This window comes from Myiozetetes cayanensis, unplaced genomic scaffold, assembly GCF_022539395.1.
Source record: "Myiozetetes cayanensis isolate MyiCay16 unplaced genomic scaffold, myiCay2020 scf40, whole genome shotgun sequence".
NCBI lineage: Eukaryota > Metazoa > Chordata > Aves > Passeriformes > Tyrannidae > Myiozetetes > Myiozetetes cayanensis.
In genome coordinates, this window is record NW_026087632.1 from 1,374,794 (window position 1) to 1,400,841 (window position 26,048).

General features: G+C 44.6%; 1 protein-coding gene across 8 annotated transcripts in view; it reads right to left on the bottom strand.

The window, feature by feature from the left end:
* The window catches only part of RIN2 (Ras and Rab interactor 2), a 59,760-nt gene extending 33,719 nt beyond the window's left edge, over nt 1-26,041 (bottom strand). For 2 of the 8 annotated variants that reach the window (XM_050330257.1, XM_050330258.1), the window contains exon 1: nt 3,821-3,913. Coding sequence is in view for 7 of the 8 variants with exons in the window: in XM_050330258.1 (XP_050186215.1) it covers nt 3,821-3,877 (57 nt within the window). In the remaining variant the exon portion in view is untranslated. Of the gene's footprint in view, nt 1-3,820; nt 3,914-20,323; nt 20,346-21,178; nt 21,253-21,587; nt 21,624-22,022 lie in introns of those variants that run through there. The other 6 variants (XM_050330252.1, XM_050330253.1, XM_050330251.1 and 3 more) reach the window with 6 other exon arrangements.
* Nucleotides 26,042-26,048: the final 7 nt, after the last annotated feature.

Genomic DNA, 26,048 nt, shown 5'->3' on the forward strand with positions numbered 1-26,048 from the left:
AGCAGCCCAGTACGATATTCCCTAACCAAACAATCCTAAACATCAGATTGCCAAATACCATGGACCGTTTACATGCCTAATATCCATGAAGGAAATAATGAAATGCAAACATCGGACACCACAACGTTTCCTTTCATAATGTACCACGCTCTGCGTATTGCCAACTGATTCTTCGTTCAGTGAGACTGAGCTCAGCTTTCGGAAGCTGGTGGCGGTCACACTCCTACATCCAGGCCACAACCATGGCACTCCGGCACCCCAGCACTCTGCCACCACAACCCATATTCCATATCTGGTTCGCATCTTTCAGCATGTCATATAAGCAGCAAAACCAAGAGTAAGTGTGTTCACCGGAAGCAGCGCGCTCCCAAGGGGCTACAGTCACCTTTGTGAAGCTGCTCTGCCGACTCACACATCACTGCTGTGCGGCAGGGAAGGCAAATCCCAGGACCAGATACAACCAGTGCCTCTCCTAGAAGCACAGCCTAACTGTAGGTCTTCTTACTCACTCAACTGATGAAGAGCTTCCTGTTCCCAAGAGGAAGACAGGTGGCTTTGATTTGATGTCTGTCTCAGGACATTTCTAGAAAAAATCCGCATGACAACTGAATTCCTGTTTTTTGTGCTGAAATTCCACTAAGATTGTACAGGGAATTAATGAAACTGCCATCTCTGGCAGCAAAGGAGGAGCCAGCCAAGCAGACCACTGCAGAATGTTTCCAAGCCCTGAGATTTACAACAGCTGAAGAGGAAAAGGTAAGATCAGTGCTTCTAATCTGGCAAGGGAACCCAGGCTGAGGATAGCAGGATCAGTATCAGACCGGACAAACGAGCCCCATTGCTTACCACCCCCTCTTCCTGCCAGCATCTCATTTTTCATTCTTTCTATAGACCTGCATCCTCTTTGGCATCACATCTTTTCCTTCCTGTTTTGATAAGCAGAACGTAGCAACCCTCACAGAGCACCCTGTGTGATGAGGTGGCGAAATGCCAGAGATGAGCCCAACTGCGAAAACAGCTCCTGGACTTGTGCAAATGTCTGAATACAATCAAGTATTTCGATACACGGCTGCAAATTCTGGTTGTTTTGCACAGTGAGCTGTGAATTCTCAGGGCCATTGACATAGTTCACTGTCTTATTCATCAGTAAGTAACAAAGTTTTACGCTATGCTTGGTTTTGGAACAGAAAAGCTTTATTGGCATAAAACCTCTGATACCAATTCAGTAAAGACTGGAACATCTTGACAAGAAGGAGGATGTTTCAGTAAAGAGGGCATTTCTCAGAGACATGTATATTCAGTTCCTTGCTTTCCTGCACACTCCCTCTGTAACCACTGGCATGACACGCAGTCCCAGAGTTACGCAAGACTAACTCCATCTTTGCTTCATTGTTACTACTTGCTGGATCTAAGCTTCATCAACTGCGAGGCACAAAGAGTCCACAAAATTTAGCCTGTAAAACTACAGACCTCTGCTCTGTGTGAAATGGGGACAATACTGTTCTCCTTGTGTACCAAAAATCAAAAGAACGTCCGTGAAAAGACTAAAAGATGGCAAGAAGCTACAGCAATGAGAAGTACTTAAGAACCAGAAAAAACCCATAATGTTGGAATTTCCCACTGGTATTTGTCAGTGATTTTTTCTGGAAAATGTTGCTGAGAACGGTAAGATACTTTTTTATGGTGATTTAAGTGCCCTGAGAATCTGCATGCCAGCGTGGTAAAGGTTTCTTAGGCAACTGCAAAGTAAAAGCACAACACAAACAAGTGTTTTGTTTGCTCACCCTTTTAGGTGTAGCAAATATAACTGTTGTCACAATTTTATTTATGTGGGGGAAGGAAAAATCAAAGGTAATTTCACTGTACACTGTACACACTGTACATAAGACACCGGGTGCAGTGCGTACAGGCTGGGTACACTGTCTGCCTGCAGTTCCCAATTCAACCCTGGGGGTTCAGAACCGCAGCCTAACAGTGCAACTTCCCAGGGATGGGGAGAGATCTGAAAAAGTAGCTTTGAGGTATCTTTTCCCCAGCCAGCCTGTCCTTAGAAAAATTTAGGGCAACCTTAGTTTCTTAATTGACAATGCTTCTTACAGCCTTAAAGAGTCCCATGTCTAGAAATTGCTAAGGCAGACTGCATTCCTAATCATTCTGAGTAACAACAACCGCATCATCATGAGCAAAACAGCTGTTCCAGCATGTATTTTCCACACAAGAATTACACAAGGAGATAGCAAAGGACTGCAGGACATGGACACTAGCTTACAGTCCCATCTGACATTCGGATTGCTTCAGCATACATGTAAGTGACAACCTAGAAATATTCCTCAGAACTGAGACAGTTTCTTGCTATGATTTGAAAAAATACAGCTTTTCTCCCTAAATGGCTGTGGACTGCCATTAACAAGGTTGATGTTTATGGTGCTGAGTTATGAGATGTAGCTGAAGTGTGTTGCAAAACTTGAGAAGTGGTTCCTGTCCCTGGAATACCCTCTTAATAGCTGAGCACACAAAGCCCTGGGCAAGCCAAAGAGAGAAACACACTGTCACTGCAGCGCTGCTTGTTCACTTCCTAAAGACTGGCTTAAGCTAAAGACAGCATGTAGCACCTGGAACAAACCCTTCAGTGGCGCTTGTGTGCCACTGCCGCAGTACTGGTGTGAAGCTGCTGACACCAAAACTGGTCCTTGCACACACTATAGCTCTCCATGGGCTAAAGGCACCAGCCACCACTTGCTTGGCTCCCCTTTGCCTGTAGCCTGTTGTGAGCGTGTTTATCACCTACTAGAATAACCCCCCCCCAAGCATTAGGGCCAGATTCAGGCAGCAAAAGAAGGGTATTTCTGTCCCAGAGGAAGAGAAGGAATGGAAGCAGTGACATGCAAAGATGGCAGCAAGTGTTGCACTTTCACTGGCAGAAGCTGCAGCAAGCAATGAATATTGGAAGGGATGAGATCATGGTTAAGTTAATTCAGTGCTCAGAAACACCCACAAATTTTGACTGCTCCTTAAAGCAAAGCCTTGCCCAGCAAGACAGACACTGCAACTCCGGCACTTACCACAAAAATACACACTTTTGCTGGTCAGTGGCAGGACACCACAGTTTGATAGGTCAGTATCCTTTCCATACAGAGGCACTGCCTGGACACTATTTTCCCTGTCCTGCTTTCTAGAAGCACATGGTGTTCACAGCTGTACTCACACCATGCACATGAAGGCTTTGACAACTGTACTGCAGATCAATTAATCCCTTTTACTAAAAGAAAATCTTACTTGCAGCATTCTCTGCAATTAAATTCAGCACTGCCTCCAGACCTCCTCCACTACACATAAATACAACAGTTAATGGGATTCAGTTGTGTTTTGAAAATTGTACTGATAACTCCTACTGCACCACAGCTTTTCGGGATGCCAAATTTTCCCAAAATAGGTAAGGAAATGAAACCAATTTTCAATCCAGTAATAGAAATCATAAACCTGTACCACAACTTTAAATGGCACAAATCCACCTTATGAAAGCTCTTAACAACTTTATGCCTGTGCACAATAAAGCTTATGTTCTCAGCATTAGTGGCAAAGAAAGGCACAAGCTATTTTACACCAAATATTCTCTTCAGTGTGCAGGAAAACAATATACACATGAAATAACTGGGGGGTAAGGTAGCCACAAACACCACCTGTAAAAAGAAATGCTCAAGAATTACTCCCTATTTTACACAAAAGGCTTGTTATGTATCACAGAGAGCACTGAACATTCTGCAGCACTCATTTCACACTAACCCGTGTACTTTATGTTCTGTATAAATATCCCATTTACCTTAAAGAAACTTCCTCTTTTGTCCAGACAACAGGTTTTCATTGTCAAAGACGACATCTTCCCTGAGAAGACTCCACTGTATGCTCTGAACTCCTAAAAGCAGAGACATTTTTTAATGGTTAGTCCAGTCTGTAGGAAATTCCTCTGCATTTCTAAGCCACAGAAACAGTCACAACAAGCCTTCTGCCAAAACCCTTTCTGTCAACAACACTGCCATTTATTTCCTACCAGAGTCCTTACGTATCCCTTCAGTCTATTATTTTTCCATAAATCGCTTCAAAAAAACAGTGCTACTCAGAGTTCCATGTTTCTCCCTTCTATTCACAGCTGATCCTGTAGCTGTGAGGAGATTTTAATGTGCTCATTAAAAAAGAATGCTAAAACATAATGATTGCTTTCTTTGTTTGCTTGACCTCAGCCTGCAGTACAAATAGAACAAAATGTTAAATGTCACTATAAGCTGCTCTCAAATATTACAGTATTAATGGGATTTACCGGGTGGGAAAAAGCAATTTAAAATCACTCACAAGGGAGAAAACACATTAGCATTAAAGTAAAAACTGATGAAGGGAAAAACAAAAAAAAGGCCAAACACCCCCCAGAAGTGCTGCTTCAAGTTCCTAAAATGCTACTGAGTCACATCCAAGTGAGGAAATGAAGACGCAGTTAGGAAGAAACTGCATTTTCCATTCTCAGGTAAACTTCATGAACGGTTTAACACCCAGGAGAATAAACACACTGATCCATTACTAGAACATACCCATAGAAGGAGGAATATCATTGGGGTGATCTCCAGCTGAAAGCAGAGTAGGACAGTTCACACCAGTAATTTGTGAACAAACTTCTGAACTAAACAGGAATCAGTTCCTTGGCTAAAAAGTCCTTCTAGGATTTTTAAAGGTGAGTTTATAATTGCATTTAAACAGCCTAACTCTCCTCCTTGCCCACACATTTACCAACCACACAGCAGGCAGTCATGCTGGAAGTTTCAGTTACCTAAATGTTGAATAATGCAAGTGCAAAAGAGCACAGAGTAAGACAGAGGCACAGCTTTTAATCTGATAAAAGCAGAAATTAAAATAAAAATGGCTGTGAGCAGCAGTGACAAGTTTAGTGGCATGGTTGCAGAGGGAGATTGAGCAGAACTAAGCAGCTGGCACGGACGATGCTGACAGGTCCAAACCCAAATCTGACACATACCCCTCGCCACGCACATACACTTCTGCTTCCCTCTAAAGCCTTCTGAGAAAGAACTGGCACGGGTGAGTAACACCAAGGTGGAAGGAGGAGCTTAAACAAAAAAGGGTTAAATGAAAAAACCTTGGCAAGCAAAAGAACTGGAAAAGGCTGACAGCCAGAAGCAGGAGAAAAGAAACATTTTCTTTTGGTTTTAACAAATAGCAGGAAGCTTTAAATAGTTTGCCCTGTTTCCAGAGGTCATACCACGACAGCACCAGAAAAGGTTACATTTTTCCACTCAGATTCTGGTCAAAAAGCAGCCGTGCTGGGAAGCTCAGGAACCTGCCTGTTTTCCAGGCAGAGTTTGCAGACTTTAAAGGCTGAAAGAAAAATCTTGAATTCTGCATTGTTATGAAAGCCAAACCAGGAAAGGACAAAAAACGGTGCAGGCAAAAAAACAAAATAAAGAAAATTAAAAAAAAAAAAAAAAATTCCAACTTTCTTTGTAAAGCAGTGTATTTAAAGGATACACTCCTGGTGTGGCTCTAAAATATTGTGATCTGTGTTTCTTTACCTAGAAGGGCATCTAAATAACTTCACTGTACCAATCCCATAAGAGATTGATGTTCAGTGAAGTGGTGGGGTTTGCAGGTGCTATTAAATCACTTAATCTCTGTGTCCTCATTTGCTGCATGCACAGGGGGACAGAAGAATTGCTCCACTCTGGGGACATCAAACATTTAGAAGACTTTTGGTATTTGATACTGGCTATTGTAAACAATCCAAAGGCTGCGTATAACAAGTTTTTTTTAAATTACAAAAAAAAGATTGGTTTTTGTCAATGAATTCTGGAAAGGGAAATTTGCACCTGAAAGACTTAAGTTGGAGGGATACTCAAGAAACCCAAAAAGGAATTACAATAAAACCTCAATTTTCCAAGCTGATCCTCATCCCTAAACAACAACACCAAATTAAATTCCATAGGGAAAAAACCTAGAGACTTTAAAGGAGTTACATTAGAGGGTTATAAGCAAGATCATGCAGTTGTGATTGCAGCTGTTATTCACTCCATTTGCAAACAACGACCCCTTCACAGGAAATCTCATGTCTTTTATTTTTTTTTCAATTTAACCACAAGGATGTCTGCACACAATCCTACTACTAAAATAAGATTACCATGCCAAGATTTTTGCATTCCTCACTCAAACATACAGACAAGTCCAAACACACAAATACAGTTTCCCCTTCAAAGAGTGGTATGACTCCAGTCAGAAGAAAGCCTCAAACATGACCACTTCATATTTTACTTATAAGAGGTTCTGGAGCTCTGAATTGTTTCATAACTGCTATTATTGTTGCTATTTATGCAACAGTACTGTGACCTGTAGGACCATAACTCCGAGCTCGAGCCATTGCTCTTCTCAGCTCCACAAAGCCAGTGAATCAATCCCCGCTCCCCTTTGTGGTTACAACGTAATTTCAAACTGATTTAGGGTAACCTAAATAATCTTCCACAACTGAGTGTGTTTTAGTATTTCTGACTAAAACTAGCACAATGGGAAACACTGCTGGGGTTTTTTGTATTTGTTGTGAGGGGTTTTTTGTGTGTGCAGATACTTCTTTTAGGTCACCCAATACACAAACAGACATTAAGGCTCACTGGTAAAAGGGATGGCCAGGGTACAACACTTAAAAAATGGAGGGTGGGCTCCTACCTCAGGGCTCAGAAGTACCTCCACATGGTGCAGGAACAACTGCAGAAAAACAAACCTACTGTCAGGAGATTTCATTTCTCTACAGAGCTGTCCACATCTGATGTTTATTCAGATCCAAAACAGGCTCAAAACCCACTGCTCTGGAGTTGTTGTCGTTGAGTTTGGACAGTTTGAGGTTGTCAGAAAAGAAAAAATCTCCCTCCTTTGACTGGGATGCCAGGTTTAGAGAAAGTCAGCAAAGTATGTCATCCTCTCTACATACTGGAGAGAAGCATTTTCTCCTCCCTCTGTAATCTAGGCACTGAGGCAGAGCCTTGACAGATTCACTTAGATACTGCCTGTGTGCCTGCTCAGAAAGCCATCTGAAAATGTCACCAGGCTGCAGGAACCAGCTCACTGAATAATTCATGTGACCTTCTGCCTGGCCATCTGGAAGCCGCTCCTTCTCCGTGTTCCAGTGGCCAGTACTTTTACCTGCTTCACAGCCTGCACAGCTCAGGGGGCAGCAGGTGCCAGACGAGTCCCCGCTGCCCCAGCCTTGGCTGGCCCCCTCCCCACAGTGCCAGGCTCTCCTGCACACAGTGCTGTCTTCCCGCAGCTCTTCACAGCCAGGACAAAGCTCACGTGCAGGAAGGACAAGACAGAGCAGGGAAAACGAATGATCTGCCTGCCTGGCAAATTTCCCTGAAATCCAATGCTACTGCACGGATGCTGATGCCCATGCAAGCCGTATGCTTCAAAAAGGTGGGCTTTTCATCTGCTTTCTTCCACTCCCTTCTCTGGGTTTTCATTCACACAGGAATGCCAGAGCACCGTCCACACGCTTGGATGTAACTGAGACTTTTGACTTCTTGTCAAAACAGCTCCTACTTTACTCCCCCTCCAGCAATTTTGTTTGGTATTTTGTACGTTCCTTAAACTTAACTGTAGTAGGGCCAATGACCATCTTACTGGACTATTCAGGTTCCTTCCCTTTAATCCTCTCATTCCAATCTTGCTCTTACTCAGCAAAACATCCCATTTTCTTTAGCCAAAAGTCCTGGCAAAGATGAGACGCCTCCCCTGAGCAAAGGCCACAGCTACCTCGGGAACTTAGAAGTCCCTGCCCACAATCCCCCCTACTCCACCTCTGCTCGGTTTCCGAAGGAATCAGCGCTATCCAACTGCACTGCCTTTCTGTTCCTTACTTCCTAACTATGATTTTTAACCTTTTGGCCAACCTAACAAGATCTAAACACTAAGGACAGAGGGAGGAGACTCCATGTGTGCCACCACTGAAGGAAGAGATCTCCAACCTTCCTTTTGCTGGCTGACCTACAGAACAGAATTAGCAGAACCCACGTTTTTTTCTGTATTTGAAGTGTAAGTTATCCCACTGAAGAAACCCTCTTTCATTCTCAACCTGCAAAGGCCATGCAACCACTGAGCATAGACTGTCACAGAAAGTATTTCAGGCAAATTAAGAGATGGTTTTACTGTTCTGCAGCCAAGGAAGAGCAGGAGAAAATATCAGGCCAGACCTTAAGTATAAACTGGCAAAGGTCAGTTGATGTCAGGAGACTAATGCTGATTGCTACCCATCACTGTAGTCCTTTGGCCATCCCCTTAGCCAATAGTGGGGTACAGCTGGAAAACAATCCCTCCTGTCCCTCAACAGAAAAGCATGGAGGTCCGGTAGAACCTCCTACAGATGTACTTGTAAAACCTATGGTGAATTAGTATCACATTGCAATCAAATTATTATGGCAATTTATAAATATATAGTATTAAAACAACCAAAATTAATTCAGTGAACTCATTTTCTGTTGGATTAAAGTGCAAACCAGAAAGAGGAAGAATAAATACATTTTACCTATTTTAAAAATGTAAAAAAACCCCCACCCTTCTAAAATGCAATTTTACACTTGACAATATGCCAAGAGACATACACAGAACTTCAGATTTTCAGCAAACGTAAGCATCCTCCTGCATTTCATTTTCCTGTTCTCCCAGCACATTTGCACAGTCCCAGGGAGCGGGCTGTGTTCATCTCCCAACCTACAAAGCTCTGGTTTGTCCAATTACTCAGACCTTATCTGAATCTTGGCAAAATTAAACTTTTCCTTTTGAAAGTATTTCCTCTGAGAAGTTGACTGCAAGCCTCTTTCCAGGGACACAGATACAACTGAGTACAGTATCACTTTGAAAAATCTATCAAATGAGACCTTCAGTCTGCAAACTACCACTGGTGCCAGGATTTGGTAGACCTCTCAACTCAAACGTTTCATTGTGTTAGCACAGCTGTATCCACAAGCAAAAGGCGAGGGGATTATGCAAAAAGAGGTTCTAACTTCCATCGTTCTTCTGGCTGCAGAAAGGGTTTACAGTCCTTTTTTATTATTACTCAAATAATGCAAGGGCTCATTACTTTTAGAAAAGAAATAATGCATACAGCAAAAACGTCAAGTCACTCTTTACACAGCAGTGCATTTCTGTATTTTGTCATTTTAAATAAAGAGTTTAAAAAAGCTTGGAAATAACAAAAATTCCCTAACCTCCTTTTCCCTCAAGTGCTCGTTATACTTGTATCTCAGCTATCTGAACATAATGTGTTTGTGTGAGCTACTCCCCTGAAGAAAGCCACCAACATGAGGTCAGTGACTAACAGTATTTCTGTCTGTGAGGTAAAAAAAAAAATCTGACTAAGATAGACACTCTTCACGTGTAGGCAGAAGGGCAGAACGACTGTTTCCAATCAGGAACAAATACCCTCCTGAAAAACTACAAAGGAAGCACAAATATGCAATACCCACGAGCTTCTCAGAGGCAATGAGGAGGTGACAGGTGAACTGTGCTTACCAGTGCCCCACTGTGCCCCTCAATGCATTCTGCAAAACCTGAAACGCAACACCACTTAATTCACCACCAGTTACACACCTCTCACTAATTCCTCCGAGGAAATCATTACTCTTCCCATAAAGAAAAGACGTTTCAAGGCAGTTAAAGGCAATCAGCAGAAACAAATGATGAGCAAATATTCTGACCAGGGAAATAAGGTCCAGGTAAGTCCCAGTTGCCGCCATACCCATTTACGCTCCTAAGTTTTTTCAGTTGCTACATTTCTCGCATCAGGCACCGTCACTCTTAAGCCTCGTTACTTGGTCTGGGTAGAACAAGAGTAGATCTGTGCTCCCCTGCACAGGAGAGGCCACAGTGGGCAGTGTGACCCCAAAGCCTGCAGAAGTCCCTTGATGTCCTGGATCACGGATTGATTCATGAGTTTCTTGGGCTTCTGGCACTGGAGCTCACCTCCCTGGGGACAGGCAGAACTTAGCCAGGGCCCAACCCAGCCTTGGCTTGTATGAGCACTGTGAATCCCGAGGCAGAAGTGATGCCTTAAAACTAAGCAAATGAGTTTGAGGAGCAAGACGTACCACCTGAAGGTGCAGTGAAGAGTTTGCAGGGTTGTAACCCCCTATCCTCCTCATAACCAGAGGATAACGGGCTGGATGGACCCTCACCTGCCTGCAGTACGGCTGCTCTTTTCCTAGTAGTCCTCCTTCTTAAAACAGCTGTCAAACTACCCTCCCCATTCACAGCTTTGACTTACAGAGTGATGTTCTCCTAGCTGTCAAACTGGCTACTTTTCAGCTCCCAACACTGACAATTTGCTTATTTACTACAAGTCACAGCTGCTTTCAGTTTCCTTGGCTGATCATTTCTGACACAGGTATTTGCATCCTGAAGTATTAATGCTGCTCATCCTGGTTAATATAATACTGTTAAAATCACAGCCAGCTTTTCAAGGACTCCTTCACTTCACTATTCATTAAGCCACAAAGTATCAGCCACTGCTTCAGAAACTATCACCTGAACAGACTCCATCTTCAGGGGCTCTGATCCAGTCAATGCATCAGTCATGGTATTATTATCTGACTTAACCTAAAGTAGGAACATCACTGCCAAACTTATCCACTGATCTTTCTACAACTGGTTTCAGTGAGTCATCACTCCTGCCTCAACCAACTTTTTGCCTGTAGGCTTATTTTTCCCCCTTGATTCCAGATCCTACTCACTGGCAGCCTTTTAAGAGACTAAAGGATAAAGAGAAATTATTACTCTGAACTTCTTTCAGCACAACACTCTCAGGAGATGTTTTAAGTCCCATTAGATCTTGGACAGATCCTCTGTCTCACTCACAGTTGTCTATCCACTTCTTTTATCTATGCTGAAGTCATACATTCAGAAATGAAAGCAACTGAAAATCCCATCTGAAAAGGGCACAGGAGTTGGCCTGACTCTGCTCTCACCAACACAAACAGACATGGCACCACTCTTCCCAACAAGATCATATAGTTAGGCAAACACTGAATGCCTCAGAAAATCCAGTCTCGAGTTTTGCTGAACACAGCCACTACCAAGAGAATTATGTTTGCTGCTAGTGCTGCCTCTCTGTACCCCTTCCGAAGCTTCTTCTTCCTCTCTTCCATTAAACAACCTCTTCCTGCTTACTCTCATGGCATACTTTCCACATTACTGCAAAGGAATAAAACCCCAAGTCATTTCCTTTGGCACAACATTTAGTCATGGAGGATACTACCACATCTCTTACAAGAGAATGATTGTTTGTTGATACATTCATGTCTTGTTTTGCTTCTGGACATGTCAGAGAAATACATTTATAAGATTGGCTCTGGTTTGGATAACCTTTCAGAAAGCTCCTACTCTTCCCAAATTCCCTGGTCTGGATATCTCACAAAAGCTAGCATCTCTTGTATTTCTGTAATTTCCACTTACTATTCCTGCCAAAACCAGTAAATAATAAAAATAAAAACATTCAGAAATATGTTTAGAAACCTCCTAAAAATGTTTAACATTGAGCTGCAGTTCCCTGGGAGAAGCAAGAAAAAGTAATTGCTTGAATTAAAATATAACTTCAAGGTCTGGAGAAACTTCAAAAGTTTCAAGGTTTTGAAGCTTCAATTTCAGGTACCTGGAAAAAGCATCTCTCCATCTCCTGTAACATGAATGTCAGAGTACTAAACAAACTACAACTATTATTGACCTACCACTGGAAAACGTGTCACACAAAGGTGTCTCACATAAATATACTAGACAGCAAAACACCTTGGCCTACACCGGAAAGTTTTCCTTGACTACCCTAGCTCGGATTGAACAGATGAGCTACTCGATGTAGAAAGCCTGTTTTACTGTTTGTCCTGGCTGGAGGGACCTGGGTTAGCCCCACGGGAGGCGTCACGCCTCCTGCACTGCTCCAGCATAGCACTGCTGACCTGTATTACTGCGAGGAAAAGCCACCACCGGGCTCAGAGTGTGCCAGGTGTTCCTCACCACACCTGGAGCCACAGACTGCACAAAGCAGCCTGAGCCATGTCTGTGAGCCCGCTGACTGCCGCGTGAGTGTCCAGCACAGCAAGCGGGACAAACCCCCCAGCACAGCATCCTGCCCGCCCCTTCGGCTCTGCCATACACACACCACAGCAGGTGGAATGCATAGACTTATCTCATGGCACTAGGGCATTAAAAAAATCCCAAATCCACAAGTCAAATCCTGTACAGAAAATGAACTTCATTTGCAGTCTTTATTTCTTGCCTATTTGAGGATCTTGTTGTGGGCAAGGGGAGGTATGAAGAGAACAATCTAACAGTTCTTCAGGACAAAGTCTGCAGATAGCAAAACACAAGGTATTGCCCCTACCTGACCTATCTGGAAAAATCAGGAGGAAAGTTTAAATCCTCAAAATCATTTCGGACACCTGTACATTTCTCATAATCATCAGGTCTATAAAGAGTTATAAAGAGTGACTGTTTTATAAAATCCACCCACAACTTTTACCAACTATACTCTGAAATATTATCTTTTTTTCCAAACAAACTACTGCTTATTTGGGGGACTGGGGCAGGGGGCATTATTCATCTCAGAGATGCTTTCTTTTTGAGGGGCAAGGGAGCTCCAAATATTAAAATATTTAGAATCTGCAATTTAGTTTCTAAATACATGTTCACCAAACAAAAGCCAATCGTGACATACGATTCTGATAAAGTGTTTATTGTTTCTTCTCCCATTCTATTTCTTTATGTGAAAAAAAATATTACACAGTGAAAATAAGAAGGTTATGACACACACCAGTGAAACCCAGGAAATTCAAAGCTGAAGGCTGTTGAAATATCGGTCTCAAGCTAATTCCACTCCTCTTCCTGTTTTTTGTACATTGCCATGGGACTGGCAATGTCAGCCTCAACCAAGCTTCCTGGTTTGGGTCTCAACCTGTGTAACTTCAAATTCATGTAAACACAGGTCACCCTTCCTGTCCTTGTGGTGCTCTTCTTGATTCTCCTACAGAGGACAATTGTTCCCTCTGACCTCTCCCAGAAACCTTTCCCTCTGATAACCCCATCATCTTCTGTCACTGCTGACTTGCAAATTCATCAACAACGAAAAGGTTACCACCGCTTGCCCAACTCTCTTCCCTTTCTCTGTCAGACTCCACCACCAGTTCTCTCCTCTTACTCTGCTTACCCTGACCAACCCCAGAGTCTCCTACCCCAGCCTACCTTTAATCTTGCAGTGAGCCCCTGGGGATGAAACCTCATGACTTTGCCGGCTTTCTTGCCCGTACCTGTAAGGTTTCCATCCACCAACCCAATCCTTCTGACATGTTTCGGTTTTCACTATTTTCTACTTCCTACTGAAGATCTTCTCCTTTTCTACTCCTTTCTCCCTAGCCATCTGCATAATGATCCCGGACAGACAGAAGTATTTTACATTCATAGAAAGGCTGAGGTTGGAAGGGGCCTTAAAGACCATCCTGTTCCAACCCTCCAGTCCTGGGCAGGGACATCTTCTACTTTAAGGTGGACACCATGAACATTCCACAACACCTTCAAGATCTGGCATTTTATGCAGGTTTGAGCAGCCTTCTCATTCCTCCCCCTTCTTCCATCACACTGATATTTAAGAAGGTGGACCAAGATCATCACCCCAAAAACTCCCCTATCTGTTTTTCTCCTTGAGTCCCTCAAAAGACCAGGATGTATCAGCCCATAGATAAAGAGGGAATATTGAAGCCACAGCCATTTACTGGCTCTTACAGTAAGGAGAAAGGTTTAAAGTCTCTCCCAGGCAAGGAAGAAAGAAGGTCTTCCTTTAGCACTTCTTCTCTAACTTATTGTTGATCCCCCAGTTGAACAGGGGATAGCATGATCATAGCCAAACTTTGCTTCCTCAGCAGTCACATCAAGACCCATTTGATCACAACTAAGAAGTTTCTCCTTACTCACTGGATTAATGAGTTCACAGAAACTCCTAGCAGGGGAACTCCTGAAGAAGGAAGCGTGGGTGTTTAGTTCTCCACTGTTACTTTGATTGTGTAAACAGTTTGTTTTCTCTCTCCTGGGGCAGTGTGTTTTGAAATAAGAGTTTTAGAAGACAGTAAGCCTCATTTGCTGCAATGGTGAAACTGGGTCAAAGTACTGACAACAGCAGACCATTCCGAACACACTGGTGGCTCCACAGGTTTACTGCACTGGGCAGTTACGATATGCACAAACGTCAGACAAACGGCCTGTTGGTGTCACTTCTTTCTTTTTGATCTGAATCAAACGTGATCAAACACAGAAAGTAAGGCAGCAGTCAGATGACAAGATATTTTCTAGGTTTAATTCCTGCTGACACACCAGTACCAAGAGTTTCCCATGACTGCCATGACTAACATTAGCAATAACTGTGTACAGGGAGCTCAGACTAAGCATATTGGGATACACATTTACTTAGTCCTTTTACAAATGAAAAATAAATTGCTTAACAGCAAATAAATTCCATCATTCTCCTTCTGCAGATAATAAAGAGAAAGCTGACAATAGGCGAAAATATTTCTTGAGGTTATATTCCACAGTTTCAAGATTTAACATGGCACTATTTTATCGCTTCTGCATCTGATACCAGTTATTTTTATACAGCTTCCTTGTATAAATTCAACAACAACATGGAGAAAAAACCTTTCAAGTCTATCAGCCACTCTTAAAACAAACACCAACAAGTTCATTACTTCTGTACCTCAGCTATGATGTATCCCCTGCACAAACACAAAGCCATGTCTCTGGAGAGTCACAAATCTCTTGACTAACTTGACCTCCTTTGACTGAGCCGGGGGAACTCAATCCAGCCCTAAAATTAATTTTTTAAGTCCTAGTCTGCCTTTGTTCTAAAACCATAGCACCAAAAGGCAAATCAAGGAGAAAACAAACATCTTTCACAGTTTGTGGACCATAACTTCATGTGGACAGGAATGCTGTCCTGTATCTCCTCCAACTTGCCAAGTCCTATCCCAGTGCCTGCTGGAGAAAGCAAACACAAACAATGCCCCCTGAAGTGATTGCTAACATAATGCCCAGTCACTCATGAAATACCATGGGATGAAATAACATTGTTCACATAGACATCAAAAAGTGAGCCTGCACTAAAACAAACCAAACATTTACCTTGACAGACCATATCTTTTAGGAAAAAATTTGCAATAAACGTTTGAGAGGACATACTGCAAAACAGATGGTAAGAATGTCTTTGCAGGGAATTCCTGCCAAAAGGAAGAAGCTGTGCATCTATCAGTGCAACAAATGTTAATCAAGAATTTTTATGGAACCACTAGATAGAAAATCTGAACTATCCAAAGGAAAACTAGTTGCTCGTTTGATGGTGAATCTTCATTTTTTCCTCTGATCAAACAAGCTGAAAATTCCAAGCAATGCAGTTTGCAAATAAAGATACACTACATAAATAAAGACCATCAACACAAGTTAGAATTGAGCCTTTCTACCTTACTCTTCAAAGATAATTTTCTAAAATTCCAATTATTTAAAAGCAGCTTACAAAGCAGCAATTCCCAAGTCTAACACATGTTTGGAGAAACACTTTGGTATATGAGTTTTACTACAACCACTATTCAAGTCAATCAAGTTCAAGCTACAGCAGTAAAATCTTCCGATTTTTTACTCACACCTTCCAAAACTGAATTCTTCTCAACTTCCAAAACAACTATCATTTTCACAGTTGTCTCTAGAGAAATGCTAGGAAAACCTAAGTACAAAGCTGTGGCACAGGTGCGGACACAACTTAAATAACCTAGAGCATCCTGCAGGTTCCCAGACATGCAAACCAGACAGTTGTGGCCCTTAATAAACAGACCACAAGAACCTCGGATTCCTTCCCCCAAGCTGCTCAGGGTGTCCAAAGTATGATTTTCCATCTTGCATTAACTACCCAGGACACTGTGAGTAAATTATTCTTTTTTAAACCCCTGGCTGTAGCTAAAACAGCTTATTACAACATTTACTGAGGGCTGACATTTCATAGTTGCCAATATCTAACTGCTTTCCTAAGAAATGACAGTCTCAGCAAATTATGCAGCAAAAAGTATGCCAAGGCCCCAGCTGGCACAAGGATGCATGTTTATTTTTGTGATGGTTATGGTTTTGGTTTGTGGTTGAATTAAAAAAAAGAAAGAAAGAAAGAAAAGAAAATGAAAAAAGATAAATTCAGTTTAAAAAAGTAGTTTCTTTGCAAAAAGTGGTGACCAGTTTCCCACACAATCAATCAGACCCAAAACTGGCAGCAGACATCCCCAGACCTCAGTATGGGCCTTCTTTAATTCCCAAATTAAAAACGTCACAAGGCTTATTTCCAGAACCAGTAGAAGCTGGGGTAAAAGGCAGCCACACTGGCTCAGGCACACAGGTTAGGCTGCAACACAACAGCTGGGAATTCTGTCCACTGCTCCACACAGGAGAAACCACTCCGTGCCACAGCATCTGTTTTTTGCCTCAAGCACCTGACCAGGCATGTGCAGGACAGGAAGATAAAAGGTGGTACCTGTTCAGGTGAACAACCTTTCTCCACGCACTCTGATCACTCCCTCAGACCTGCCTTCTGCCCTCCCCACGTCCTCCACAGCTCCAAGCCTTCATCTGAACCAGGGAGGTACGTGAGAACACAGCCAAGTAAAATGTTCCTCTCACCCTCCACACACTCGCTCTCAAATGCATTTAAATGTGTTTTGGCATATGCTCAAAAGCCTTCATCCAATTAAGAGAAAAAAGGATTTAGAGGAAGACAAGGCTACAGATCCACAGGTAAGTTAAGGAAGGGAATGTCAGCCAATGCAATACACACCATGTGTGAAGGCATAACCAGTAAGGCTTTGGGTTATTTTCATATTGGAACTATGTTTCAACAAAGTCAGCATTGAGAAACCCTGGAGTTAAATTCCTGGAAAGCACGGATTTGTATTCAGCAAATATAAAGTAGAAGCCAAAGACATCATTTTGGATTAAAAAATAAAAAAAAAAAAAAAAAGGAGAACCATTTAGAAGTCCAAAAAGTCTCTGGGTTGTTATGGGGCTTCTTTTCCCTTACAAGCCACTTGTGAGACCTTGTTTAGATCCCTGTGTTTAGTCCTGGGCACGTGGCCAGATGACATTCACATTCTGGAGCTGGTGGAATGAGGAGGAAGAATAGTTTTAGGCTTTTTTCTTTTGTGAATATTTTTTTTTTTTTTTTGAGAAAAGCCCCCCAGAATAGAATTATTTCTGCCTCTAAGATACATTAGATTGGGAGAGATAACTTAGTATCTCTCACCAGAGTCAATTTTCAGTGCTCTGCTGGTTGTAATGGAGCAACAGCAATTTGCAGCTAAAAATCTCTTAGTTTTTCAATACCATAGAAAATGATCCAATACTTTTCAGAGCTCAGGAAGACAACACCTATTTCTGTGCAAAGCAGGACTTTTTCTCTTCAGAGACAAGTCCTGGATAAGACATTTTCCAAGAACATTCATTTACAAGGCTGTCTTGGAAGCCCTGTTCCCCCACTGGGAGGAGAAATGCACTTCCCCTGCCTCATCCGACTCTCTTTTATCCCCCATCTTCACAGACCAGAATCCTCCATGGCACAGCATCACCACCTGTCTGCTCACACAACACCCAACGCAAATGAGCTCACTAATCCCAAATAACATGACAATTACACACCACGAAATACTTATTCTTGCCAGAGAACTGGTGGGACTCCAATAACTTCTCTTTGCTACTTTCACTCTACCATGGTGAGATCTTCATATTTCTCTACCGTATTTATGCTGATGGTAAAATCCCTACTAGCTCCAAAAGGAACAGTACAGCATTGATGCTCAGTAATTTTCACCTGACCTAATAGTTTAGATCAACATTTCCAAAAAACTAGAATGACATTACTGACTTAATGTGACTGCAGCTCCACAGTGTCTTTTCCTTTAAGTGTAGTTTCTCTCTGCCGATCTCAAGGCATAAATATGGCTTTAGACATCCTGTAAAATTTTCAGTTTTATTTAAAAGAGTTAACCTTGGGCTCTACGTACACAGACTCATAAAAAATACAAAAGCAACCAAAACTTACAAGGATAAATCCAAGCTCTTGGGCTTGATTCAGCATTCAGAAAACATAAATTTAGCAGCAACTCCCCTGAAGGTAATAAAACATAAAACTTACTGTCAGTGAAGGAGAACTAGGCCTGCCCTCCTTCAACTGAAGAATGATCCTCACAAAGAACGAACCTGGGAACGCTACACCACATTATTAGGCTTTTTGTTTTGCCTGAAAACTTTAGGCAACCATCAGCTGAATGCAGCTACCAACACTTCCATGGTGGGATTCTTGCCCTGCCTCCTCAGGCACAGAGCGGCCACACACACCTTGCACACCCTTCTCACAGGGGCTGCCGTGCCTGGGCCCAGCAGCACCACGCCCAGGAGAGGAAAGGACCTGTGCTTCCCCACTGCATCTCTGCCTCCATCCTGCCCACCACGTCATCAGCTGGGAGAGCAGATGCTTTTTGGGGTAGGAGGTCCAGCGTGAAGACAGCCACGTACCAAGATCTACTGTGATGCCTGGCGGGTCCTTCAGCACCTCTGACTTCTGCGGCAGTGTTGTGGAACTGGGAGGCAGAGGAAGGACTGTGTTTTCCTTAGTCCATCTACAAAGAGGTCCGCTAAGCCAAATTAACACAGGCTGGGTTATAGCACAGCATGTCTCCCCTGCCAGGGAAGTATCACACAGGGCCCAGCCCAAAAGCAGGATCAGATCACTTACACATCTTAGACCCTACAGCCAAGGACGGGAAGTGTTAGCAGCTGCCCTTCCACAAACAAACCCTGTCACGGCTCACAGCAGCTGACACAAAGAAAATTCCATGCCCCTGCCAGCGCTTTTCATCCTGCTCCAGCTGCAAATGTTCAAGACTCCTAACAAGTATGGTAAGCTGCACCAGTGCGCCACAGGACCGGGTAACTGCAGGTGGTAGAATATCAGGCACCAGTAATGTCCTGCTCTCAATCACAAGCACCATAAATGCCAAGAAGTGGATGCGACATCCTTTCTAACTGCCAGTAATGTGCCCCATAAGACATGGGATAACTGCATTGCATTAAGTGTCTTGCTGCAGCATTTTATGTGTGAGGAATAATCTATTTCCAGTGTTCTGAACTGAGACACATATTGGAAATTAGAGCCTCGGATCCATCTGACTCATACTACATCACCTCTGTGCTTTGTTACACTCAATTTAACACAGGGTTCCAAATATTTAGTTATACTTCCATCCCCTCTTGTGATAGGCACTACTAATTGGATGATAAATGACCTAAAAAAACCAAATGGTAACTGGCAACTCTTGCCTCTACTTAGCATTCTCCCCACACAACTGTTCACTAAGGAATTTTAGAGGGTTTTTTTGAGACACATCCTGATAAATCTCCAGTTGCAGATCAGAAGTACATAAACCTCTTATTCTCGAGCTCTGTGTGGTATGCCAAGTATTTATTAGAGCCACAGGCAAGTCCTGCACAACCACAGAGCCTGCAATATGTTTGACCAGAGAACCAGTTTTCCTTAGGTTGCTCCACTCAGTGTTTGAAGTCACTATATCTGGAAGATAAGACCGTAATTTTGCTGTTGAGCCCCTTTCTCCTCCTCATACAGAGCCCCTTAGTGACTACAGAACTAATAAGCCATGGTTTGCCAAGATGTTAAAAAAAGAGCTGAGACCACATCTACTTCACGCAGTACTCCAGCAATCCCGTCCTGCTGACGGGAGATGAATTACCTTACTTATCCCCACGACGTGACAGCCACATCAATATAGAGCAGCAGCACTTTAACTGAAAAATTCGGTCTCCCTACTGCTCACTCAGTGTCTCGGTAACTACTGCTTGGACTAACCTTACAAACAACTCAAAAATGCCCCCGAGACTTTAGTAAAAGAGTCGGTGGGGCCTCAGAGGTGAAGTGAGACATCGAGCTGGCTGGGAGCGCAATGGATCCACCACAGTCACACACAAGATCCCCCGACACACCTTATCCAGCTGTGCCAGCAGACCCCTGGTCAGTATGGCCTCACCCCATTTCTTCCTGCTCATCTAATTAAATATTCAGATCCCCGGTAACCAATTAATATTTTTAAAGCTAAATAGAGCTAAAACTAATGAAACTTAACATAGATCTGGCCTGAGGAAAGACAAGAGCTCAGTTCCATGGCTATACTGGCATACTTTTATCACAACAGAACACAGAATTACTCACAGAGTCAGTGCAGACACAGATGAATTGAAGACAGAGCTGCCGCAGAGTGGCAGAGCCACGGCCAGAGTCCTTGCCAGTTCCAGCACTGCCCCATCAGCCTTTCAGCCCACACACACCTCCGCAGGTACCATTAACTCCAGTAGCCTGACAAGCACCTCGGCGGTTACCCCAAGCTATCCCCTGATGGAGAACGAGCTCCGGCAAGCACAGTCCTTTTCGCCCTCGCAAAAATACCTGGTGGAAATCGTGTTTTGCTCGTTCCTCATCAACACAGCTCATTTAAAAGAGCTTAAGAGCTATACTTCAGAAAAGAAGCAAATAAAACAAATCGGAGATGAGTAGCCTGGAAGGACGAGAAGACGAATCAAAGCTAACAAAGTACGCCTTCTACTCTTCGACATCTACCAAATCACATCCGTATGACGCAAAAGAAACTTTTAACGTAACACTTGCAAAAAAGTATTTCAGAAGAAATCACAGCAAAATATACTCTGCATCCCCCTCTTCTGGGCCCCGGGAGCCCTCGTTCCAGCCAGCAAGGGGAGCGGGTGCTCGGACCGAGGGCTCCTTGAGGAGCCGGGCTGGACTCCTGCCCGCGGCAGTGCCCGGGGCCGGGGCCGCGCTGCCCTCCCGAGATCGTGACACCGGAGGGGACAGGGAGGTGGCGGGACGCACACGAGGAGGGTCCCCGGGGACGGGAGCAGCGGCTGTGGCCGGGGCGGCGGACGACGCTGTCCCGCGGGCTCGTCGGGGCCCGGCCCGGCCCGGTCGCTCCCGGGGCGCTTTCAGTCCCCGCGGGCCCCCGGCCGGTCGCGACCCCCACCCCGCAGCGCAGCGCAGCCCAGCCCAGCTCACCTCCCGGCCGGCGGCGGCAGCGCTGTCCGGAGCCGGCCCGGCCGCCGGGGAGGCGCCGCCGCTGCGCTCCCTCACCGCCCGGCTGCCCCGCGCTGCGCCTGCGCCGCTCCCGCACCGCCCTCCGCCGCCAGGGCGGGCCCGGCGCCGCGACCCGCCCGGGCCGGGGCACAGCGGGGACAAAGCCGGGCCACCGCCGGCCCCTCACAGCACTACCTGCTCGGGGACAGGCCCGGCCCCGGCCGGCGGCACGGCACCGCCACCGCCGGCCCCTCACAGCACTACCTGCTCGGGGACAGGCCCGGCCCCGGCCGGCGGCACGGCACCGCCACCCCCTCACAGCACTACCTGCTCGGGGACAGGCCCGGCTCCGGCCGGCGGCACCGCCACCGCCACCCCCTCACAGCACTACCTGCTCGGGGGCCGGGGTGTCCTTCCCACAGAGCGCTCCCGTCACCACGATCCGTCCTACGGGCTCAGTTCACCAACTTGGGCCAGGAGCTGGATAAGGGAAATCACAGCATCGATGCTGTTAAAATCCGCATTTTCCACAGCTCATTCCAGGATCCCCGCACTTCAGTGTTTTACAAGTTTATTAGAATTATTTCAGTGCAAGTTACTTAAGTAACAAAACAATGAGAACAACATTTCCCTTGCATTCTGGCAGCTGCCTTCTCTGTAAATAGAGTGCCCATTAAAAATGCCAGTGACCACAACAAGGAGGCAGCTGCTGTGCCAAGCCTGCTTAGGAAGACGTTCAAAGACATGCAGCAGTAGAAAAATCTGCTTAAAGGGGGTATAAGCAATTCCAGAATCCAGACCATTAAAATGAAAGGTGGATACTTACCAAAGGGCTGAGGATGCAGGATGAAGGAATACTGTCTTATTTCCAAGAGGGTGACACTTATATTAATCCACAGCCCCCGTGACATTTGCCATTAATCTTGAGTCCTAACAGATCTGTTGCTGCAGCTTTCATTCAATCTATAGCTGCCTTTCGACAGAAAGGTGGGAAACTTCTTTGGCATGAGCTAGAGGCATCTGAAGCAATCCTGCTTGCCAGTTGTGACAGCAGTGGTGAGTTCTGCAAGCTGTCTCCAGGTCTCTGAAACTTGCTCCACCTGCATAAATATCACACAAAATTGTGACGTTAAGGCGCATTTATCACAAACTATATCGTGACTGACTTTTCAGTCCTCTGGAAACTGCTGGTGTTTATTCAGGTAGCCTAGCTGGTACTGAAGTCCAGCTTTGCAGTGCCTGGCTTGGCAAAGCTATCACAGTTCTTGGCCACCCTTACAGAGAGGGGGGGAGACACTGCTGCCGCCCAAAAGCATTTAAGAGCAGCTGACTGAGGTGCCTGCCAGTCATAGAGCAAAACAAGAGCAAACAAGGCAGTAAACAAGAGGCAGGTTAGGATACAGCCAGTCCTGCCAAACTGGAGCAGAACTGACCTCCAAGGACTGGAGGAAATTCACCAAAAAAGCCTTTGCCACGTACACCCTTTGAAGAACCCAAAGCATGGGGTCAAGTTTTATGGCTTGTGTTTCTTATTTATCCCTGACACCCCTCCCCTCAATCCAGCTGCGAGCTGGAGTTGGGCTTGGCATGATTTTCTATACCTACAGTAAGCCTGAAGAACAGCAGTTTTTCCCAAGCCCTGAATGGCTGGGCTCTATTTCCCACCATGTGGGTATGGGGCAGAGACCGCTGTGTAGGCAGAAGGCTTCAAGCACTGGTGGGATGCCCCAGAGCACTTGTCTAGTCTGGACAAGGCTGGCACATAGCTTTGCCCAGGCTGCTACTTTGCTGTATTATATACCCTGGAGAGATGAGGGAAGCTTTCTCATGTAATTTGGTTTTTGACTGGGCCTGGGCAGTATGTACTTTAGCTATAAAAATCACATCATGAGTACAGAGGAAAACAGTGTTACTGGGATGGATCTTCGGTGTCTTGAGTATGTATACCAAGGGGATAGAAAACAGATGTGTTTATCTGTTGACACACTGTGGCAACTGCAGCAAGGAGCAGCGACTATTAATTCCTTCAGCTAGCTTCTCTCATGGGAGCCAAGATTCCTACATCAAGAGACTTTCCTCTTGCACTGGCTCCTGCCCTAGATGTCTGTCACACTGCTGTGAGCTCTGTGGGAGTGAGAAGAGAAACTAGAGCACATTTTTACAGGGAAGACAGATGAGTTGCAGGGCTCTCTCTCCTGCAAGCTGAACGCGCTGCTGCTGCACCACAAGTAGACCTGTGCCATCTCCCAGCCATGGAGGTGCATCCACCCCCCAGCCTCTGATGATTTCAGAGCGATCTTTTCTCACCTGAAAACATGATGTGTGTTTCAGCTTATAGCATGTGACAGCAATTACTCAGTACATTCAAATTCTTACCCTTGGCAGCATTATGCATATTACACTTCGGACATCAGGCTGCGTTTCTTGTTCTGATTTGCACTCAGCTGTGTTTTATAGCAAGGAAGGAGGGAGATGGGAATCAAACTGCATGAAGGAAGGCACAGCAAAAACTGCTTAAGAGTAAAACAAAGATATTAGGTTAGTTTTTCTAATTACCTTTTCATACAGTGAGCAGAGGAGATATAATTACACACATTGAAAGAAAAAACCACCAAAACAACCCACTAACACCAGCAACTGAACAAAACTCCACAGAGCTGAACCAACTAGTTTTTCTGCAAGACTACTTTTTCATAGCAAGGCTGGTATTGGGATGCTGAGTTGTTCTGTGCTCAGGTACGACCTGCCGTGTACAGTGAGGCAGGTCATACTTGCCTTGTTCCACCTCTTCCCTCTCTCTCAGCTTTGTCCCATGAAAGTAGATCTGGCCAGCAGCTTTTCAACACTCCCTCACATCAGTACTCTATGTTGGGGCTCTGATGAGAGATCTGACAGCATCTAGTCTTCCTGACAGCCAGGAAATGAGTAAGTGGAAACACTGCATTTCCAGCACAGCAGCGTTTACTTTTTGCCATCTCTTTTAATTTCAAGTATTTTTTTGAAAACAATTACTAAATAAAATATATCTCCATACAGGGAGGTGTGAGCACTTCGACATCTCAGCTCCCAGAAATTGTGTGGACCAGAACCCTGAGTCTCTCAGAAAGCCTTGCAGAGTGCAGGCCAAGTAGTGCAAAGGCACCACACGTGCCCTGCCCTCTCTGAGCACCGTGTAAGATGTGAGTGCCATGGCATCTGATCCACCTCCTCATCAGCAGCCTCACTAGATCAGGGAGCAAGAAGGGGAGACATAATAAGAAGCCTCCAGATGCCAATGAGAGCTTATTCCAGCTGTGTATCTGCCAAAAGCTATTCCACTCTCTACAGCCTGAGCCAAAGTAACATGAGAGTAGTGACAGCCAGGCATGTTCTCATCCAAACACTGAACACATATCTTTTTTTATGTGACATTGTGTGGGTAGGAGAGAATGGGGGTAGTGCCTGTGTTTGGGTAACTCTTTCCTCAGCCCACCTACATTCAGCATCACTGATGCCGTCTCAGACCCAGCACTGAACCATAGCAGCTTGAGTTGATCCAAGTCTGGACATCAGTTTTAAAGCACTTGGAGTACCAGGTACCAAATAAACCAGCCCCTGCCTTCACTGTGGTGGATGGGGTCCTGGCACATGAGAGCATGTTCCCATCACCTTCAAAAAAACACAGGCTGGCATTCCCAGTTCTTCTTGCACAACTGTCCTAACTTGCAGGAAAGTAAAGATTGTGAGTCATCCTTTCATCTTTACACTACCAAAGAAATAAAAAGACAGTGTTTGTAGCCTGGCTGTAAAACTGTTTGCTAAATAAAGTAACCTGTGCTTCCAATCTCCAGTTACAATGAAAAGGGACATACACCATACCAATTTATGGGACAACAGATCACTAGGGAGAACTCCAATGAACCAATTATTTGTCACTTCAGCATCATGTTTAAACAGCACACTGTTTGAGCAGACACTGTACAAATTTAGTTACTAATGTACTTTCTGCCTCTTAATTAATACTGTTAACATCTAACCCTTGCTTCCCCAGACTTGCAGTGCCTCACTATGCCAGAGTGTGTGTGCATTTTCGTGCTCATAGGCAATACTGTTCTAACCTCTTGGCAGCCACACCAGACCATTATGAACCTGGAGGAGAATCTGTCTCCCTCTTTGCTCAGATAGCAACAATGTCATTAGTCGAGGGGAGGAGAAAGAATGTCTGTAGCTTTGTTAAAAGCTCTTGTCTTTCTTGGTGAAAGTATTAGCATTTCCCAGTGTGTTTTCAGATAACAGTCAAGTATTTTGCCTTCAGTTTGAAGCTGGTTGTAAAAACAACAAAATCACACAAGGCCAGTAACTTGAGGATTACCAGCTCCAAGTGTAATTCACATAAAAGAGGGAAGAAGCTGGCTGGTCAAGAAGCTGGTGTGCAGCCTTGGGAGTTTAAAGAAATGTCCTGGGATTGATTTGAAAGTTAAAGCACTTGCTGTTCTCCAGGGGGGAACAAAGTCTAAAGTGCCACTAAATATTGCTACCATTCCTTAGGAAGGCCAAGCATAATGAGGTCAAGCGGTATGAAGCAGGAAGACAAGATAGTGGGTAAAATCTATTCCATGTGAGTCCGGGTTCGTCTGTCGTTACTGCCACAGACATACACCAAAGCCAGCAGGTTCTTACCTTGTGTTTGGCACTTCATCTTCAGCCTGAAGAGAGCTGTGTCAGCCAGGAGTGAGGACAGAGCTGCAGCTGGGCCAGGTTCTTGAGATGCTGTCAGTTAATGCAGACCAGTGTTCTACAGGCAGCTTGGTTTGAACAGGAGAACCTCAGTAACACACTAAGTAGCTTTGGAATAAGGATGACAAGATCTGGG